Raw genomic sequence first — 21,901 nt, 5'->3', positions numbered from 1 at the left:
GGTTTGCTTGCATGTATTAAGTTAAATTGTCATAATTTTTCAGAGACATGATTGCAGTCATTGCTCCATGGCGCATTTATCCATATGGTAGCAGAATGGTGTGAACAGTATGTATAGAGGGGAGAATGAGAGAAATTAGGAACTCGATCAGTGGGCGTGGAGTATTTATTTTATTTTATTTTTCCCTTTTGTTACTAGAATTAGCCCTAGGTGAAAAATTATGCAAAGTTTTTCTTTAATGTTTAATGAGTTGTCTTTTAGTTTTAGAAGTAATTTGTGTTATGTATAAATACAAAGTTATATATTTTGGTATGGTTGATCTATGAGAATTATATTGTTTGATTTTCAGGTTATGACAGGATTTAGGTTTTTGAAATGTTGAAAATGCAAAGGAGACTCTGCTGAATTTTTTTATTTTATTTAAAAAAAAAAATGATGATGCTCTTAATTGAAGACTCTCTCCCCTTATTTTTCTCATTCTCATTCTGATATGTATTGAATTAATGAATGTGTAAGGGTATGCATAATGAGTTGGTTTGTGAGAAATGAAATGCATAAAATTGCAATAATTAAGCTTATTTAAGTATGCGTATGAAATAATTATGAAATATAAAACTGTTGGAAATGGTTATATCATCGATTCTATACTACCATTGAGATGGTCTTTGGGGTGTTGTTCAAAACAATGTGTTTAGAGTGACAACTGGCACGGACATTCACTAGTATGCATACGGGCTTAGGTTTTTCGGTTTTTAATATTCTAACCTGAGTTTTGATTTTACAAAACCAAATTCGAACCATGAATATGACATTTTAGCCCCGGACCAACAAAAGTCGGATTTTAGTTCATTGGGTTTAGGCTAACCCGACCCAAATTCCACCCCTACGTTAAGCACAATTATTTGGTGGTTAAATCATTATTATTTGGTGGTTAAATCATTATTATTTGGTAGATCTCGATTATAGATTAGGTGAAATGATGTCATTGATGGTTCGGTGGCTGCGTCAGTAGAATTACAAGTTTAGAACTAGTGTGAAATTTAGACGGGTTAAAATGTTAATTGGAAGTGCGAAAGAAATAAATTATTGCCGATTTTTCTACAGAATTATTTTCTGTTAAATCCCATTATTGAGGCATGGGTCAATAAGTTCCCAATTGAACATGGTGGGTCTCGTTCAGCCACCAGATTGGTTCCACGCATTTCTAAGGACATGAGTGCAGCGCAAGAAACCATCGTCCCCAAAAGGAAAGGAATAATGCAAAAACATTTTGCGTAACATGTAAACTTCATGCATCATGAGTCCACGTATTAGAGCATGACCAAGATAAAATCCAAGGTGTAATAAAAAAAAATAATTGAAATTAAAATACAAAATACAAGTTAACGGGCAAGGGTCTGGAATGTGCCCCACAAAAAGATATTGGACAAAATTTTAAAAACTATAATTTATGCATTATATATGACCTATTACGTGGAGATGGTTATATGAACTATAATTTATATCCTCTAAGGGCATCTCTAATGGGGGTGTAAAATTACACCTCCACCTAGGCTCCACGTAGGTGTCATTAGGATTTTACACCTCTAATTGTATAGTATTGTATAACTCATAAATATCCACACTCTATACTCTCCAATGGAAGAACAAAAAAAAATAGATTTTAAACTCTGGGGTGACGTCCTCTTTAATTTAAACCAGGACGCCACTTGGGTGGCGTGGGACGTCGGCGGGTGACGTCCGAAAGTTAAAAATAAAAGCTTCAAACGTGTGTTGAAGTGGCGTCCGAAGTTTTTAAGTTAAACAGACGTTATTTTAAGTGACGTCCGGGCTTTTTATTAACTAATAGCGAGAGGGAAAATTCTCCACCATCTCTATTAGCTAATACACTATTACCTACGGTTTAGCACCCCCATTGGAGAGAGTTTTTTGATATTTGAGGTGTAAAATTTCAACTCTATACGATTTACACCCCCCATTGAAAATGCCCTAAAGTTATTCTGTTTATAAAAATAGACTTATAAAATGAATCGATGACTACTTTTTTGTGGATGTATACATCTCATTATGGAGAACACCCCCACAAAAAATGAGCTCAATTGAATATGTATAATCTTGTCAAAAATTGTATCGAAATTAACAAATCTAGAACGTTGGATAATTTCATAACTTTCTAAATGATTTTTGATGAGGTTGTATATCTTTAAATGAGCTGATTTTTTGTGATGGTGATTTCTATTGTGTAGAGAACATCTCTATAAAAAATCAGCTTCTAACTCATTGAATTAAATAGTGGAGTTTATTTAGAGTTCATTTTAGTATGAAAACCACATCACCTAGCCAATGGATTTCAATTAAGAGAATTTTTAAGTGACACACTATCATAGCATCAAACATCAAATTTAGTGTTTTTTCATCTTCAGGATAGACATGTTGATGAAAACACTAAAACAAATATCAAATCGGCCCAAAATTTGGTGTTTACTACCGCATGAGTTTGGGTTAGAGTGTAGACTTCAATCATGCGGTTTTCGCACCGCAGCGAGAGATTTGAAAATAGAAGAAAGAAAAAAATTGATGTGTGATACATCGCGCGATTTCTAAAAAATCATGTGAGCTTGGGCTTCTAAAGTGGGATTATGTGGCGCGGTTTTGCAAAAGCTACATAGGCTATATGGCACTAGGGATGCAAGTGGATATCTAAATATTTGAATCCGATTCGAATTCGTATTCGAAAAATCGGATATTATACGAAAATTTCGGATATCGAATATGGATAATTTTTTATGTCCAAACTCCAAACTAGTTTTGGATACGAATTCGAATACTGCCACATTCGCATCTGAAAATATCCGATCCGATTTAAAAAATTAATAGTTAGTATATATAATTAATTAATTAATTTATTATTGTATAAAATATTATATAAAATCATAAACTAATAATATAAAACTATAATAATAAAATAATAATAATAAATGACAAATATATATATTTATAATAGTTTTTATAGTGGTAAAATGAATTATTCAAAGCAAATAAAATTTGAATTAATATTAATTTTCAGATCGGATATTATCCGATATCAGATTTAGATATCCAAAATCGGATTCGGATAATTTTTTTAATATCCGTTGGATTTGGATTCGGATATGGTATAAATTTTCGGATTTGGATTCGGATACAAATATATCTGAATCCAAATTTATCTGTTTGCACCCTTATATGGCATGATTCATTCAAAACTCCGTCATCATTTCTAAAATTGGTTGGTATTTTTTTAGTTTGATATTTGATTTGGACATTTGGTTCAAATATTTAAATATTTGATGTTTGGTTGGTTTCTCTAGTGCTTATAACCACGTGCATCAGTACAAAAAGTCTGTTTGTTGGGGGCATCAATGTGCCAATAAGAAAATAGTCAAAACTTGTGGATAAGGTACTTAATCATTATTATTATTTAATCATTCTATAAGTTGGTCTTAAGCAACCGATACCACTACTTAAGTTGAAAGTTGAAACTAGTTTTCATCGCTGTGATTTATTGGAGGCCAAAAGAAAAAATAATTGTTATGTTAAAGAATTACAATTGGTGAGGGCATAAATGCATAATAATGATATAAAAATAAAATGATCCGAAACGATTGGTAACATTTCTTGAAATTGACCAAAAAGACACACACATATAATGATACTGAGCTCTGCCACAAGAATTCGGCCGGCGCCAAAACCACCATACTGTAATAATAAAATGATTATTGATACACTACCACCATAACACTCAATTATATTAACTTTAATTATTAGTTAATTAATGGCGCAGCGGTTCTGCAACAGGAAAACCAGTAATGGTGAAAAGCGGTTTGTTGAAGAAAGAAACAGTACAACAGCAATAAGCTGTGAAACCTCTTTACCACCTACTTCTACAGTTCTACTTGCTCAGTATATAAAGCATTTAAGATTTCACTTATCCTTCATCTCATTTCTCTATTCGTTTTCTCCTTCTTTCTAAACTAAGTTCATTTTTCACCACCAACTCTGTTCTTCCCGTTAAGGTAAAATTTGTAATGTCAAATCATTACATTGTTTGTTTGCTTAGGTTACTAATAGGCATTCAACTACGAAAAGTATAGGCGTGTAGCTAGATGAGCCTTTTTCTTCTTATTCAACTTCTACTCTGACTTGGTAGAAAAGTCTTGTATGACAAGTAAAAGGCTACCTAGTGCAGTAAGGCAGTGTTTATCCAAAAGTTAGAACGAAAGGAAACATCAATGAGATGGTCTGTAAATCTATATATATGTAATAAAACCTTTCCTTTATCACAAAGATACAAAAACGTTTCATTGGTTTTGTTTCAGGTAAAAATTTCTTCTTTTCATAAAAACCATAACAGAAATTTCTTTTTTTGAGTAGTTTTTTCTCCAAGCTTTCTTTCCACTTTTCAAGCTCTCAGTATATTTTCTATGTTGACATTGTTTCTGATCTATAAATATGAAGGCAAGAGTCGTTGCTCCTTTATTATTTCCTCTCTCTTTGCTTAAAGCCTTCTTGTTTGGTTGGTGTTCTGTTTTCATACTTTAAAAAGTTTTTCTCATTTGAATTAGAATCATGTGGATTACTTATTATTAAGTTATGTTATCTTACTACTTATTCTTTATGACATTCTAGTAAACTCTGATCATCATATATGAAGTTTTGGATTATGGGTTTTTCATGATATGAAGTTTAGTGTCTTTGTTTTATTGCAGTTTGAGATTCTGAGTTATGGCGGAACGTGCACTGACTCGCGTACATAGCCTTCTTGAGAACTTGGATGAAGCTCTTCACTCATCCCGCAATGAATTGTTGATCCTTCTCTCAAGGTATATGTTCTGTTTTTTTCAGAAACTATTCCTTGTACAATTTGTATTTTGGTTTCACTTCTTGCATTGGAAAATCAAAACTCTTTGAAGCTTAGTATGTGAATGCTTATGATCATAAGATGAATTGATCTCCTGGTAAAAGCATATCAAAAGATCAAATGTAATAAACAGTCTGTTGTTTTTTTTGTCTTGTGTGTATGTGTAGAATTGAAAATCGCGGAAAGGGAATTTTGCAGCCTCATCACCTCTTGGAGGAAGTTACTGCAATACCACAGGATGAAAGGAAAAAACTTACTGATGGGGTATTTGGAGAAGTTATAAAATTTACACAGGTGAGCTCAATATAGCACAAACAATGTTGTGCTGTTCTTGACTTATGACTTAATGAGACAAATTTTGTTGTGCAGGAAGCCATTGCTTTTCCTCCTTGGGTTGCATTCGCTGTTCGTCCAAGGCCTGGAGTCTGGGAATATATTAGAGTGAATGTTGATGCATTGGCTGCTGAAGAGTTGACTGCTTCTGAATATCTGAAGTTCAAAGAAGAACTTGTGAACGGAAGGTAACTTCAAACCGGGCAATACTACTAGTTTTCAGTTTAAGCTTTTTTCACGATATCTATTTATGTTAGCATATATGATAATATTCATATCCAAGAGTGTTGCCTACTCTGATGCAGCCACAAGGATAATTATGTGCTTGAGTTGGACTTTGAGCCATTTAATGCTTCTTTTCCGCGTCCAACACTTTCCAAGTCCATAGGCAATGGTGTGGAGTTCCTTAACCGACATCTCTCTGCAAAAATGTTTCATGGTAGAGATAGTTTGAAACCAATGCTTGATTTTCTCCGTGCTCACGAATACAAGGGAAAGGTAAATTTTATTCATTAGTTCAAGCCCTTAAATTAATTAATGTGGTTTGAATTGAAGTACCTTTGAAGTTAAAACCCACATATATATTATTGTTGATGGTCTTCTGCAGATAATGATGCTGAATGACAGAGTGCGTACTGTTGATGTACTCGAATCGGTTTTGAGGAAGGCTGTGGATTATCTGGCTACGCTTCCCCCGGATACTCCATATTCAGAGTTTGAATATAGATTCCAAGAGATTGGTTTGGAGAAAGGGTGGGGTGATACTGCTGAGCGTGTTCAGGAGATGATTCATTTGCTCTTGGATCTTCTTGAAGCACCTGATCCCTGGACCTTGGAAAAGTTCCTTGGGAGGGTACCAATGGTTTTCAACGTTGTTATTCTATCTCCGCATGGCTACTTCGCTCAAGCAGATGTTCTGGGCTATCCTGACACTGGTGGCCAGGTATATTCTTATTTGATTGCAGTATGATCTCATCTTAGATTCTGGATTTTTTATATACGTATTCTGCTTTTGGAATAACTTCAGGTCGTCTATATTTTGGATCAAGTTCGTGCCTTGGAGAGTGAGATGCTTCTTCGCATTAAGCAGCAAGGACTGGATATTGTACCCCGAATACTCATTGTAATATTTCGGACACTTATCTGGATATAATGCTAATTAGTACCTTTTTGTTCTTTTTGATTCTCATTTGTGCATTTGAATCCAGGTGACGCGTCTTCTACCTGATGCCGTAGGGACGACTTGCAGTCAGCGTCTTGAGAAAGTTTATGGTACAGAGCATTCACATATTATCCGAGTTCCTTTCAGAACTGAGAAAGGAATTCTCCGCAAATGGATTTCAAGGTTTGAAGTATGGCCATACTTGGAGACATTCACTGAGGTTAGACTTTCTTTTATGCTCATCTCATCCAGTCACAAAAGTTCTGTGTATCCTACTTCCTAAAAGTATTAAGTATTTTCTCTTTCTCAAGTTTTAACCTTTCTTCTAACCTGCTGTCAGGATGTTGCAAATGAAATTGCTGGAGAGATGCAGGGCAAGCCAGATTTGATAATTGGCAACTACAGTGATGGAAATCTAGTAGCATCTCTACTAGCAAATAAATTAGGAGTCACACAGGTAACTGGAGAAAAATTATTGGCGGCTCAAAGCCATTTTCTCATTGCTGTTTCATGCACTCTAAGAAACTGATTTTTCTGTCTGTATTTTTCTGCAGTGCACCATTGCCCATGCTCTTGAGAAAACAAAGTATCCTGATTCTGACATATACTGGAAAAACTTTGAAGAGAAGTACCACTTCTCATGCCAGTTCACAGCTGATTTATATGCCATGAACCATACAGATTTCATCATCACTAGTACATTCCAGGAGATTGCTGGAAGGTGTGTTCACTAATGCATACTAACTTTATGGTCTTTTAATTTTCAGACCTAATATTTGACCTTTTTTCTTCTAAATTCTTACAGCAAGGACACTGTTGGACAGTATGAGAGTCATACTGCATTTACACTCCCCGGACTGTATAGAGTTGTCCATGGTATTGATGTCTTCGACCCCAAGTTCAACATTGTCGCACCAGGAGCAGATATGAATGTCTACTTCCCCTATACAGAGGAGAAAAAGCGTCTCACAGCATTGCATCCAGAAATTGAGGAGCTTCTTTATGATCCCACCCAAAATAAAGAACATATGTGAGTTTTGCTTCCATTTTTCCTGTTTTTTCCCCCCTTGTCCTTGTTAGTTAGCTGACATTATTATTTTGTTATTGTTACTGTAGAGGCATCTTGAACGATCGCACAAAGCCAATTATATTCTCCATGGCTAGATTGGACCGTGTCAAGAATATAACTGGACTAGTTGAGTTGTATGGTAAGAGCACTCGACTCAGGGAGTTGGTCAACCTTGTTGTTGTCGCTGGTGACCGGAGGAAAGAGTCCAAGGACTTGGAAGAAAAAGAGGAGATGAAGACAATGTATGAGCTCATTGATAAGTACAATTTGAATGGACAATTTCGATGGATTTCTTCCCAGATGAACAGGGTGCGAAATGGTGAACTTTATCGTTACATAGCAGACACCAAGGGTGCCTTTGTACAGCCTGCCTTTTACGAGGCCTTTGGACTCACAGTTATCGAATCTATGACCTGTGGACTGCCCACCTTTGCAACTCTTCATGGTGGTCCAGCAGAGATCATAGTGCATGGGAAGTCTGGCTTTCACATTGATCCCTACCAAGGTGATAAGGCCGCAGAGCTCATTGTTGGATTCTTTGAAAAGTGTAAGGAAGATCCAGAGCACTGGGACAGAATCTCGCAAGGAGGCCTGAAGCGCATTCTTGAGAAGTAATACAAGTGACATCTGTAGTAAATTTCTGGTGGCTTGAGGTTTCATTATGCTAATTGTTAATGTAATGTTTACAATATCATTTTACAGGTTTACATGGCAGATCTACTCTGAGAGATTGATGACACTGGCTGGGGTCTATGGCTTCTGGAAGTATGTCTCAAATCTCGAGCGTCGTGAGACTAGGCGTTATCTCGAGATGTTTTATGCACTGAAGTATCGCAAGCAGGTATGCCTCTTTCATTTTAAATTTCCAAATTTCTAAAATTTGTTGTAACCTCCTACCCTATTACTCTTTACCTAAGAGTTGCAGTTTACGATTTTAAGTTGTTGTAACTAATGCATTTCTCTTTATCCCCCTCAGGCCCAATCGGTTCCCCTGGCTATTGATGAGTAGGCTAAATCTGGATCCCACATGGTCAAGCAAAGCATGCATGCTGTTTTTTTGCAATAAATCTTTTGTTTGAGATTGAAAGGATGTCTCTTGTTTGTTTTCGGCATTGATCCCTCTTTGCATAGAGAATTGGTGATTGTACTTAATTTCATTGTTTGGCTGAAGCTTTACCATGCAAGTAATAAAAGGAAATTTCTTTTCATTTTTCTACTTGTTCACTAGTCCAACAAATGAGCGCGTACAAATATTGTTCAGCACATGCACCAACGGTGCCACCAAGGCACCAACAGTCAGGATCACTCTTTAACTTATCTCCAAAAGGAAGGAAATTTGGACCTTTTCTTCAAAGGTCCTCAGAGAGCATATTATGTAGTACATTATACCATGAAATTTGCATTGAGTGATCTAGAGGTAATATGCAAGTATCATGCCTTGTTCGTAGAGAATGCAGTTCACTAAGTGAATGACTGCTCACTTCAATAGTTTGCTTCATCCAATATTCTATACTACGACTAAGTATAATGATTGCCATACAAACCCGTTGAGCATTTTAGGCCCCTCAAAAATCTAACAATTTGCATACATGGTTGTTAAGGATGCATGATGAGGAATGGCTTCCGTTTAGTAGTGACGTAGTGTACGTTAAGTTAAACATTCAACAGAAGTTCCCAAGCATTCTCGGGTCATCATCGACTTCCCTCTGTTGTAATAATTGATAAGTGCACATTCTCGTTTGGTGAAAACGTGATTTATGCTTGACTTATAACTTCTTGCAACAACTTTATCATTTTCTTTATGGAAGAAAAAAGCACTTATAATGTTATGTTAGTTAAATGCATCTGATCTGATGCATCTGATTTGACGTACGATAACACTCGTACCATGCAGAAAGAGTGGTCCATCTACTTCATCATTTACTCAGCGACCCCTATTAATTTATTTTTCTTTAGGTTAGGTAAAAGATTCCATCAGACTAGTACGATTTTTCCTGATGACTTGGTGGATAATGCCGAAGTGTTAGACACTTAGACCCTAAATTGCGCCGACACACACTCTCTCTCTTGAGTATGTCTTTCTCATAAAGTTGAATGGTGATAATGTAATTAATTTGCTCATGAGTCATGGCCACGATGGATATCTTCTGTCACCTTTTTCTGATAGTGATGACGATGAGCTGATGCCAGGTCCATACCGTTATATTAAACCTGACTTTAATCGGCTGAACGATAATATCAACATCAGCAATAACTCCCCCATGAGAGCCTCTTCAATGGTGTGACCCTCTGAATACCAAACACTAAATTTTTGAAATTTTGATAAAAAACATCTTTTAGTGGTGAGACCAAATAAAAAGGTTTTCTATCATGTTTATATTTCGAGTTTTCTATCGTGTTTATATTTCGAGTGTTGAGTTGTAAATCAATAATGGAAATTGAAAGTTTGCGATTTCATCCAATTCGAGTCGTGTCCCGTTTGAGTATATATTCAAACTTAATTAGGTTGATTAAATTTGATTAAATTTAATTTGGTGGAAGATTGAGTTGATTAAGTTTGATTGGGATGGAAGATTGGGTTGATTAAACTTGATAATTTCAAACTTGATTTTTTGAGTTTGGATAGAAGATTGGGTTGATTAAACTTGAGTTCGAGTTTGCCCAAACTTGACGAAGTCGTTTTCAAGTTTGAGTTCGAATTTAGGTTGATTAAGTGGAAGTTGATTTTTAAAATAAACATCGTGACAAATAAACCGAATTCTTTAAGTCCAAACGACCCAGCTATGTCGCCCAAGAGAGTTCCCAAATTACCCCGTCATGTCGTTCTAGAGACTGGCTAAACGACCCCGCCATATCGTCTAACAAAAAACCAATAATTTTGTTTCAAACGACACGCGCAGATCACTTGAGTGTACACTGAAACTATATGGTGAAGTCATTTGAGTGTACGCTCAAACCACATGGTGACGATGTTTGAGTGTGCGCTCAAACTACATAGTGAGACCATTTGAGTGTACACTCAAACGACCCCAAGGGGTTCATTATGGCAAGACCAATTGGATAGGTTGTTGGGTCTGGGCTTTGATGACAAACTTGTAATATGACAAATTTGTAATATTTATTTTTTTTGAGGGTTGCCCGATCCAATTTGATGAGTGCCCAGTACAAGCAGCTCATTTGGTATTTGTTTTGATAAGGGCCACCACTAGGCTTGTGCTATCTAAGGCGCATAGGGCCCCCAATATAAACAAAATAAAAAGCCCTCGTGAAGCTCTTAAAAACCCACTATAGTGTTAGAAACTAGACAAAAACCCAATTTTTCAGACTTTGCATTGGGCCCTTTGAAACAAAGGACCCGCCCTGGGTTTGATGTTGTATCAAACCGCGGTTTTTCAAACACCGTGTGGAAAAGCAACGTGGGTTTCAAAACAACGTGGGCATTGGGCTAAATTGTACAAAGCGGCGGTGTTTCAAACACCGAGTGAGTTTTGGGCTAAATTGTGCCTTTTTGGCACGGTGTTTCGAAAACTGCGTTGTATATTCGTTTATCCAAAACAGTATAGTTTGGTGTGGAATTTTTTATGTCTAGTTATTTAGTGTTTATTTGGTTTGTTGTTTAGGTAAAAGATGCTCTAAAATACCACAACTACTTCAATCAGTCCATAATAACTCAGCCCAAAGCCCAGTCCTCAATGGGATACAGCTCGGCCCAAAATTATAGTGGCAAGTCACACCACTTAGGCATGAAGTTGAAGTTGAAGTTGAAGTTGACGTTGGTGTTTTGGGCTGTGAATTGGTAATCGTGGCAAAACTATTAGCTTATGTTTCACCCTACTACAACTCTTTCTCTTTCCAGCACCCACCAAAAAAAAAGTGCTCATTTAAATTCCACGGTAAGTCCTAATTTCATCTATTACATGCGAATATATTTTGTTTTAGAAAGTATATATTATTATGAACTGAAGTAGGATTTTGTCTGCATTTTAGCAGTTATTATTATGATGCTCTTGCATTTAATAATGTCGTTTAATTGCTATCAAATATATATTATTGTCTTGTATTGGTGATAAAATGTGATAAACTCTGCAGAAGTGAAGGGATTGAGTGTCTCCTGTAAATAATATATATGGCTCTGATTACTACATTACCTCCACACATGGATCTCAAATGCCCTTCTATGAATTATTTCAAGAAATGTAAATATGAGCACACAGAAAACAGCTTTATGCACAATGGAGTTTCTTCTGGAAAGGCAAATCAGTTTTGGACCCGTTCGTTGAGTCCGTCTTTGAAGATGGTTTCTAATGGATATGTTGCAACGGAAGATAATAAAAATCAAATTTACAAAAGGCTAGATTCTTGTTTGGTGATTCCCCCACCTAAAGGGAAGAAGCCACGTGCAATTATCAAGTTCTTGGGAGGTGCCTTTGTTGGAGCAGTTCCTGAGGTTACGTACAGGCAAGAAACATTTTTTTTTTTACTTTTGCAAGCTCATGAATCATATCCTGGTAAATTTAGTAATATGTCAGGATTTACTACACATATTGGTTTGACATAAAACAGATAGTTTATGCTCTAATTATGTTTCTCTGTTAATGCAGCCATCTTATTGAGCTTTTATCCAAAGAAGGGTATCTTATTATTTCTGTACCATACAATGTGACATTTGATCATGCCAAAGCTGTCAGAGAAATATATGAGAGATTCAATGCGTGTTTAGACAGGGTTTTAACATCTGGACTACCTGATGCTCATTTAACAGCCCAAGAGATTGCTCAACTTCCACTTTATTCTGTTGGTCATAGGTGAGATCACTTGGTCTCTGGTGCAATTTATGTGGAAGTTTGGATCATTAAAAAGACTATTTATTCACAATATATATTCCTGTTCGTTTTACAACTTATAGTTGTCAGCAACTGCATGGGGAATAGGGAACCTCACTATGATATAGCAGAATACTTTTAGTAGACCACATTGATGGTAGTTTTTTTTTCGCTAGTTTGTTTCTTATCCCTCAAGTGATGCTATGTCGAAGCCAAAAATGAATAAAAATGCTCGGATGTCTACCACATAAAGTTTTTCAGCATCCCAGACCACACTAGGGCTTGCCATATATCATTTCTATTTATGTGCTCAAGATAGTTTGCTCAAACTTCTGACCAAGTGACCACTATATGTAAGCACTAAGTTCTTTTTATGGGGGAAATTAAGGCCCATAATCTAATCTTGAGATGTGAATATGTGGTAGATAGTGAGATTTATATTTCAACTCTTCTTTGTCTTTATATGGCTTGTAAGGTCTGGTTGTATAGGGGACGAGGCTCAACTCATGCCCCTATCTATTTATCAGAGGGAGAGATTAAGCTATGCTCCCATTTGTTATAGTGGGATTCCTATTTCAAAATGTTTTCATGTTTCTTCAGAGACATCTTTGTTGTCTATAGGAATGGTGGTGGAGGCAGGTTACTAAGGTACTTGTCGATCATGTCATAGGATCTTAGTATTAGAAAAGAACCTAGTTGGGCATGTTAGCACGTCTAGTATCTAGTATGATATTTGAAATCATTGATTTTCATACATGTCACAACAACTTTCCAGCATCACTACTTTTTAGTCTCTTAACAAATTTTTACATGTTTAAAAAGGTATGCTTACGGTAATTGATTTATTACATTGGCCTAAATTTTAACTCATGTTATTATTATTGATTCACTGCAGCAATGGTGCATTACTACAACTGCTCACAGGAAGCTATTTTGGTGAGAAGATACCAAAGGTCTGCTTATATTTCCATTTCCAGCATTTAACTTTGTCTGAGTGAGACGTGACATTACTTTCTGAAAATAAAGGCATCATACAAATCAGATTCTGAAATCAGAGTGCAGAGTTTGAAGTTCCCTTAGTTTAGAATAATTGAAGCTTTTCGTGGAGTGTAACAAAGAAATTTCACATATCTCTTGTATAAGGCAAATGCCATAATCTCGTTCAACAACAGACCAGCATCAGAGGCAGTCCCATACTTTGAGCAGGTAAAATACTGTTCTTGTTTCTGCTATTTCTAAGTTTCATTGAACTTTTACCTGTTGGTTCATGAAGATTCACTTAGCTGGTTAGACATCTTTGACGCAGTTTTGTTGATCATCGAAGTTGAACCTAATTGTTTGTGAAATTGTCATGCAGTTTGGTCCTCTAATTAGTCAGATGGTACCGGTTGTAGAAGCGTCCCCAATGTATCCAATGGCTAGAAATGCTTCAGGTACATGATCACGTTCTGATTTCATCCATGTGTTTTAGCTTAATGTCTCTCTCAATGACCTGGAAATATAGGGAGAAAACCCATGGCCAGGCAGTCCCTTGCATTTTTGCAGACTCTATTGGGCATTCCTCAAATACTCATTGGGTGCCTGCTACACGACTTTACCTCTATAATTAATGGTTGGCAAGTGAAAGTGTGAAACTAAGCGCAAGAAAACCTGCAATAATTAGAGTTAAAAGGGTTTCCTATTTTTTCTTATACGTGTTTTAACATGTGTTGTCTTAGGATGCCATCTTCTGTATGCCTCCTTCTCTCCTCGATTAATACGAGTATGGGCAGCATATCAGAACTTGCTGCATCTACTCCTATTGCTTAAGAAAAGTCTGTGATGCATGTGCTACCATCTTATGCTCCGTGACTCTGTAGAAGAGGGAAGTGAAGGGAAGTTCCCATGCTTCCTTAGTTCTATTTGCATAGTGTGATCAAATGTCATGGATGTAACCAAACAGTCTAACTTTCAAGAAAAGCTCTAGTTACCTTAATTTTATTTTAATAATCTCAATATGACTTCAACTATGTAGGAGACGCATGGAAAACTCTACTTGACATGGCTGGAGCAGTGATAAAAGAGTACAATGAGGAAGCTGTGGTGTCTTTGAATAAGTTTGTCGATCAGTTGCCATTGGTGATGAATCAGGTCTCTAAAGTCATGTAGTTACTTTAACTTTATGGATAATGCAGTGTGCGGCGACTGTCATATCCTTCGCAGTTTGTATAAAAACTCTCCTGTATTAACAATTTGTCGAGTAGATAGACATATGGTGAAATCCACAAATAGAATCATTAATTGAATTGTCTAAAACTTGAGATGAATCCATGCTGTCGGAGGAGCTTGACAGATGGTTAGCTCGGTGGGTAGTGACTAGTGAGAAACAGAGAATGGTTTTGATTACTTGTATTAATGTTGTTTGACTGTTACTCTGGCATTCCCCATCCCCAGTGTGATACTCCACCAGCAACATGTATCCTTAGTATCTTCTTGACTCTCTTCAGTTCCTAGTGCAATTACCATTAGAAATCTGAATTTATCATTTTGTTCTCTATCATCAGGTCACCCAGGGGGTATCAGAATTCAAACCAACTCCTGCTGAAAACCGTGAATGTTTTAAAAATTCCTACAATGTCTCTCACACACTACTGGTACTTGAAATGATTAATCTCGTAGATATTTTCTGAGGCAATAAGATATCTTGTGGTTATCTTACTTTATCGTGGCTTTTGAACTTTTCAGGTGAAGTTTAATTCAGACGCCATTGATGAGACGGATCTAGTTGAAGAAATGTTGAAGCCTCGTGTGCAGTCTATTGGTGGAACACTAGAAAAGGTCTCGTTAAATGGAAACCATCTAACCCCTTGCATACAGGTATAGCTACTGATTGTTTCTCAGTACTGTATCTTTTTATGAGAATTAAAATAAAGTTACTCATTATATATGAATTAGTGGTGACTTGATGTCTGTGTGTCTATACCTCAGATGATAAAATGAAATAAATTATTTCTTTTGGACCTAGGCTGCCTATCCTTTTCCTCTCTTTGAATTGATCATGTCGTGTGAACAACACAAAGAATTAAGAATGAATATTGAGCATTCCTGAAACAGATACCTACCCAGAGCAGGGTTTGGAAACCTCAAGCAATTTGTCCCGCATGTCCTCAAATCAGCAAACTAACTTGATTTCAGCTGGCATAGTCTCATGCTTAGATGACGTGCATTTCAGCAAGGACTTAAGACCCTATTCCCTTGTATAGACGGTATGATTTGAAGGACCATTCACTTCAAATAGGAAACTCTTCATGCTGTGATCATCAACTGATAAATCATAAATGTAATAGTTCTGACAGACTGTTTTGTCATGACAATTATTCGATATCGGGTTCATTGGCCATATCTGATACTACAATGTGAGCTTACTCATCACAGTTTCTCAGTGGCTGTCACCTATAATGACCATGTACACTAGTGATTCTCATGTTTAGCCTATAAATCAAGCATCGGGATATCCTTGTTTAACTGACTGAAGTTTTCCGTTGTTCATAGGATCTGAGATGGCAAGTAGGTTACGCTTATACTCCAGCAGATGCTCTTGCACAAGGATTAAAAGCTCTCTCACTAAACGATACTCGGGTGCTTGCTAGGACGGTGCTTGACTGGTTTGAAAGTCTTGATTGATTATCACTTGAATTAGAAACATTTGTTGTATAGTTAGACTTATCTATTTTTAGATAATTCTACAATCCTATGCTATTTGATTGTAATGTAATCAGTTATTTAAGTGTTTGTATGTAAGTATGTCCATGCAAATTTAAGCTATAACAGGCTAGTTTACATATTAATTTCCCGCAAGTAGTTGAAACTGAAGAAATCAACGGAGTGCAAGTTCAAGAACTCTAAAGAGGAATAATGGAATATAGACTCTGTTAGTTTACATATTCAGCATAGGTTGGGCTTTGTTAGTTGATTTTGTTTCTACCAAAACTTACCTACGTACGCATGAATATGGGCTTAGACTTACAAACCCAGGTACTAATTGACACGTGTTGAGCAAAGTCTAACGTGGATACGCTGAACTCCTGAAGTGACCATATGTAAATGCAGAAAACAAATCAAAGCAAGAAACTTCTGGATCATTCTGGGGAGTGCAACAACTCACTTCTCGAACTTTCCTCTTAACCTTTTAAAACACACAGTTAACTCCCTAGCTCTTTCAATTCAATTCGATTCACCAACGCCAAGCACAAAATTTAAGTTTTTAACAAATTCGGAATTGCAGAATGAGTGAACTGTTGCACTTGCATGAGAAGTTATTAATCCCATCTTTAAGGACTGATGATAACAGTGAGAGCAAGGGGATGTCGTCAAGTCTTCTGGTTGACATACTTGACACGCCCAAGGAGTATATTTTCTTCGTCGATGTGCCAGGGCTTTCGAAAAGCGATATTCAGGTATGATTTGTTGGTTTGGTATACTTTACTTGTGATCGAGTTTTATTTACCTTTGGTTGGTATGTAGGTAAGTGTGGAAGATGAGAAAACTCTTGTGATTCGAAGCAATGGTAAAAGGAAAAGGGAAGATGGAGAAGAGGAAGGATGCAAGTACATTCGACTAGAGAGGAAAGCTGCACCGAAATTCTTGAGGAAATTTCGCTTACCTGAGGATAGTAATGTGTCCACAATCTCTGCGAAATGTGAAAACGGAGTACTTGCTCTTACAGTTGAGAAACTTCCTCCAACTGCAAAGGCCAAAACAGTGGAAGTTCAGATTTCATAGTTGTCCATTTTGAAATTTAGCTGGTCTATCTTTTGTATTATTATTATTTTGTAATGCAAAGTTTATGTAATGCCAAGACGTATTACGCTTTAATGACTCCTCAAATTGCTTCGTCAAATGAAGATCTCGGGCGAACATCGGGTTAAAACTTAAATATGTGGAAAGAGAAGAAGACGGGAATGCAGGGTACTTCGGCTTTAAACTACACTAACCTCCTTGCACGTGTGAGACACTTATTCAACGTAGGGGTGATAATTTGGCCCTCAGGCCCTCAACCCGGCCCGACCCGGCCCTCAAAAATGCTGGCCAAAACCCTCAAAAGTTGGCCCACAGATTTGAGGCGGGAGGGCCGGCCGCCCCTCATGCTTGTTAAGGTGGCTAGGGTCTAGGTTACGGAGCATAGTCCGGCCCAAGATTTGCCCCTTCCAAGCCCCTCACTTGGCCCTATTTTTTTTTTTTTTCGATAAGATATATTTTATTTTTTTACATTATATATGTAAAGGTACCACAATTATCCCTATTTGAACTAAATATTTTCACTACAAATGATGTTTTTAATAATAGTAGTTTACCACATATCATATAGGGTATTTTGTAATTCGAAGTAAAAAAGAGTTCAAATATAAAAAGAAAAGTGAATTATGATTATTTTGTGTAAACCCAAAATAAATGTGATAATTTATGTATTATACTATATATTTGTGTAAACCCTAAAAGAAAACCATATTTTCTTTGTTATTTTACATTATATTTATGTATTATACTATAATTATCTAAATTGTATAAAAAAAAAAAAAAATTATTAAATTAGTTTTCAATAGGGGATAAATTATAACATAATATAATATACGACTTTTGTAATTGATTTAATGATATGTATATAAGTCATACATAAATCAAATCCAACCTAACAACATAGTTAAGATTAAAATGTAGATATTTTAAGAATATCATCTCTTCCACCATCTCTATCTATTTTTTCTAAAGATATAAGAATTAGTTTTGTATACTTATATACATATCATTAAATCAATTAAAAAAAAAAAAAAAAAAAAAAAAAAAAAAAATAGTAAACTAGTGAAGTATAATTAGACCGGGCCCTAATTCCCTCTCATTTGGCCCTCAAAATGAGGGCCGGCGGTTAAGGGCTTGAGTTTTCATGCTTGACCCTACTCGACCCGCCCCTCAATATCAAAAATAGGGGGCTGACCCGCCCCTCAATCATGAGGGCTTTTATGATTTTGAGGGCTACTCTCGGCCCGCCCTTTTATCACCCCTAATTCAACGTCTCATTCCTATGTTTTACCACTGCATGTCTATTTTTCTCTAAATATTGGGGCCCACGACTTGTGAATAAAACAATTTTATAAGGGTCCTATTATTATTGACACTCTAAATTTGTGTTTATATATTTATATTTATATTTATATATATTTTTTGATAAATAAAATCGTAAAATACTAAATATTTTGCATACAGTTGTCTATAAATCCGATTCGAAACTGATCTAAAATCTCATCTATCATTCCAACTACCTAAAATAAACGACTAAAAGAAAAAAGATTAGCTATCATATTGATTCATTCGAAAAAGATATATTTCATTATTCACTTTTCATTAATATGTAATTAAATTATTGATGGTTTTTTAAAATTAATACATATTTTTTTTTTTTATAAATAAAATCGTGAAATATTAAATATTTTGCATACAGGTTATCTGTGAATCCGATCCGAAAACTGATATGAAATTGACCCGCTGGCTTAGCGGGTCACTTGTTGGGTAACCTGTTATATAGGCGGGTTGGGTTTGGGTTTGACAAACTCGACACGATTAATAATTGGATCGGATTTGGGTTTGGTGATCCGAATATGACACGACACGAATCGGACCCAACACGACCCATTGCCACCCCTAAATGGAGGTGTTAAATCGTAGGTAATAGACTATTAGTTGATAGAGGGGCCGGGGTGGGGAATTCCCCATCTTGCTATCAGTTGATAAATAGCCCGGGCGACACTTGAACACACGTCTAAACAAAAGAAATGTCCGGACGTCACTTGGAGTGTCATCCCTATTTATTTCTAAAGTTGCAATTTGAAAATTTTAAACTTGGATGACACTATTAAAGAGGGACGTCACTTGAAGTGTTATTCGAATTTAAATTTGCATTTTTTTACACTTCTCCATTAGGAACAATAGAGAGTGGATATTTATGGGCTATACAATAATTTACAATTAGAGTTGTAAAATCCTAATGACACCTAGGTGGAGTCTATGTGGAAGTGTTATTTTACACTCCCCATTGGAGATGCCCTTACTAATGACCAACATTGAAGTTATGAATGAAATGATTAACTTTTGTGGCATCTGCGTCCTATAATTAAGGCCTCTATAATATTACTATTATGGGTACCTACTTTTTTTTTTTTTTTTTTTTGGTAATTGGGTATCCTACAATTATAGTTACTAGATGTTCTCAACATTTTTATTGGGTTTTCTTAAGAATAGTGTTAATTGTTAGAACTTTATTCCTTTAGGGTGGGACCTACATAGATCATATGCGTTACACAACTATTAATTATTGAACTATGTCTGAGTGACATTTGGTAGACCTATTAAACAATGATCATAAAGTAACATGACCAAGTTATTAACTCGTCTCAAATCACATGTGTTAGTCATGACATATGTATAAGGTGAGTATGCATGAGATTAACTATGTGTAGATACTTTTTACGACTCAAACCTATTTCTATTACCATGATGGGCTTATAATAGAAATACACCCATATATATTGAGTTGAGGTCTCCACCCCAAACTCTAATCTTATTCTCATAGTTTTCCATCAATTGTGAGTGAACACGTACAATAAGGTTTTAGAGTGGAAAATACAATGTTCTGCTCCTTATAAGATTTGTTTGGTCACCGCTAACAATGACTTCATTGATTGACATGTGATTATGGGTTATGGCCGGATGGATTTCCAAAGGAATCCTTACTTTAATATCATAGTTACAAGTAACGAGTTGTTCAATTCGCAACATTTTCATTGCGCTTTATTTTTATTGCTTTTCTTGTTTCATCTTGTTAAAACGAGGAAATCATGTAATTGATGATGTATGCCTCTTTAGTCTTCACAAATAATAGTAATTTGGTCAAATAAGATAAAAAAAGGCCATTGGCAAAAGCAAATAGCGCACCACTTGGCAATAGGCGGCTCCTTGCCTATAATGCTAATCTCTTGGTAAGCATCAAGCATACACTAGCTTTCGAAAACTTTTCTGGCAAGTGAATCAAATAATCTACGCTTAAAAGTTGCATGAAGATTTTTTTATTGGCAAGCCTGTTTTAAATGAGATCGGTAACTCTTTGATGTTGGCGGGGTTTGAGCCCCAGACCTCTGGTATCATTATCAAAAGATTTTACCAACTTTGCTAGTCGGTATTTGCCATAAAGAAATTTATGCATCAACTTGTTGATTTATTGTGACTTGTGAGGGTATCCCTGAGCTAAAACACTTTTATGTACTGTAACTCCTTAGGAGGTATTCAATCATGAGCCGTCCAAGAGGCATGTTGAAATAACAAAATAGTGGTTCTCATCGAGTCATAAATGAATCCGAATGGTAAACCGTTTTTTGGCATATACATGGTGGAGGGTGGGTTTATGCCTAATATGCATGATGGGCTAACTCCTTGCGTGCCATTTTTGTGTGTAGTATGTGTTAGTTGTGATCATGATTCATGAGCGTTAGACAAGGCAAGTGTACTTGGTGTCGACGTGATAAGGTTGGGTCTTGGGCACTAATCGAAACTCGCTTATGGCTGGGACTTGGGAGGTAGGGCCACTTTTGGAGGCGTACCCATGAAAGTCGAATTTGATACCTCTATGAGAGCAAGACAGCAAGTCCTATGGGGTGTTAAAATGCCATATAGCACCCCAAAAACCAAAATGTCATTCCAATGAAACTATTAGAATGCTCTTAAATTTGGCTAGTGTGATAAATCCAACCAAATTTTTGGCCTTGTCTAGCAACTACCATAATAAGTTTCGGGTTTAGGACGACACAATTTTTGTCGTACTATGCCGTTCATGTGTTAAATTTCAATAGACGGCAGAAACCATCTGTCCAAACAAAATTCAACCTAAGTTACAAACTAATGGTCGGACGGCAGAAAATGTGTCGTCCATATCCATTTAGCACTTTAAAACACCAAAAAACGATTGGAACGAAATTTAGCCCAGTTTATTATCAGATCGTTTAAGCAATTGACCCCGTGTGTTAAATTTCGACAGGCGACAGAAACCATCTGTCCAAACAAAATTCAACCTAAGTTACAAATTAATGGTCGGACGACAAAAACTGGGTCATCCATATCTATTTAGCACTTTAAAATACAAAAAACGATTGGAACGAAATTTAGTCTGGTTTATGATCATATCGTTTAAGATACCGGTCTAGCTAATTTTGCTATTTTCAGAAATTTAAAATAATTTGTTTACAAATAGACTCAAACCTTGGTTCCACTACCAACTTATCTTATTCTTCAATTGATGTGCCATATTTTCCACAAAGTATTGCTGATATATGTAGGTATATATATACATTTACTATAAATAGTGATCCACTGGTCCAACCAATATCTCATTGGTCCAACCACTAACCCAGTGACCCAATTCCTTTACAGAATTAACCTCTAAACCGAGTCTGATAACACTACTTAAAAACCCTAAAAATCGTATGTGGCAGAGGTTTAACAGCTCCTTTTAGCAGCATTCTATTGGACTTGCTCTGAGACTGACTGTTGAACAGTACTTCAGCAGACCAGACAGCCGCTTACTAGATACT

At 36.1% G+C, this 21,901-nt stretch overlaps 3 protein-coding genes across 6 annotated transcripts; all 3 read left to right on the top strand.

Annotated features, from left to right (window-relative positions):
• The first annotated feature begins 3,821 nt into the window (after nt 1–3,821).
• Nucleotides 3,822–8,672, top strand: LOC147472957 (sucrose synthase-like). Of its 2 annotated transcripts, none has more exons than XM_086588000.1 (14): nt 3,822–4,055; nt 4,749–4,862; nt 5,068–5,194; nt 5,270–5,421; nt 5,539–5,731; nt 5,841–6,176; nt 6,261–6,356; nt 6,442–6,615; nt 6,736–6,852; nt 6,950–7,116; nt 7,201–7,425; nt 7,512–8,075; nt 8,167–8,305; nt 8,441–8,672. In XM_086588000.1, exons 2-14 carry the CDS (start codon nt 4,765–4,767, stop codon nt 8,471–8,473), a joined length of 2,421 nt encoding a protein of 806 aa, XP_086444126.1. In that variant the 5' UTR covers nt 3,822–4,055; nt 4,749–4,764; the 3' UTR covers nt 8,474–8,672. The 2 variants fall into 2 exon arrangements, with proteins under 2 accessions (XP_086444126.1, XP_086444127.1); XM_086588001.1 differs by lacking the exon at nt 3,822–4,055 and adding an exon at nt 4,214–4,358.
• A 2,547-nt stretch (nt 8,673–11,219) lies between these two features.
• Nucleotides 11,220–16,166, top strand: LOC147472956 (uncharacterized). Of its 3 annotated transcripts, XR_015210633.1 has the most exons (11): nt 11,220–11,357; nt 11,554–11,922; nt 12,066–12,269; nt 13,183–13,240; nt 13,431–13,493; nt 13,645–13,720; nt 14,302–14,417; nt 14,831–14,920; nt 15,012–15,143; nt 15,381–15,532; nt 15,819–16,166. XR_015210633.1 is itself a non-coding variant. In XM_086588017.1 (10 exons), exons 2-10 carry the CDS (start codon nt 11,591–11,593, stop codon nt 15,948–15,950), a joined length of 1,203 nt encoding a protein of 400 aa, XP_086444143.1. In that variant the 5' UTR covers nt 11,225–11,357; nt 11,554–11,590; the 3' UTR covers nt 15,951–16,166. The 3 variants fall into 3 exon arrangements, 2 of the variants coding, with proteins under 2 accessions (XP_086444144.1, XP_086444143.1); XM_086588017.1 differs by lacking the exon at nt 15,381–15,532 and having other exon boundaries at nt 11,225–11,357; XM_086588018.1 differs by lacking the exons at nt 14,831–14,920; nt 15,381–15,532.
• A 236-nt stretch (nt 16,167–16,402) lies between these two features.
• LOC147472955 (17.4 kDa class III heat shock protein-like) lies at nt 16,403–17,141 on the top strand. The gene is made up of 2 exons (XM_086588019.1): nt 16,403–16,723; nt 16,791–17,141. Exons 1-2 carry the CDS (start codon nt 16,553–16,555, stop codon nt 17,046–17,048), a joined length of 429 nt encoding a protein of 142 aa, XP_086444145.1. The 5' UTR covers nt 16,403–16,552; the 3' UTR covers nt 17,049–17,141.
• The last annotated feature ends 4,760 nt before the right edge of the window (nt 17,142–21,901 follow it).

This window comes from Coptis chinensis, unplaced genomic scaffold, assembly GCF_015680905.1.
Source record: "Coptis chinensis isolate HL-2020 unplaced genomic scaffold, ASM1568090v1 utg617_pilon_pilon, whole genome shotgun sequence".
Taxonomy (NCBI): domain Eukaryota; kingdom Viridiplantae; phylum Streptophyta; class Magnoliopsida; order Ranunculales; family Ranunculaceae; genus Coptis; species Coptis chinensis.
This window is presented reverse-complemented; position numbering and strand designations above follow the sequence as displayed.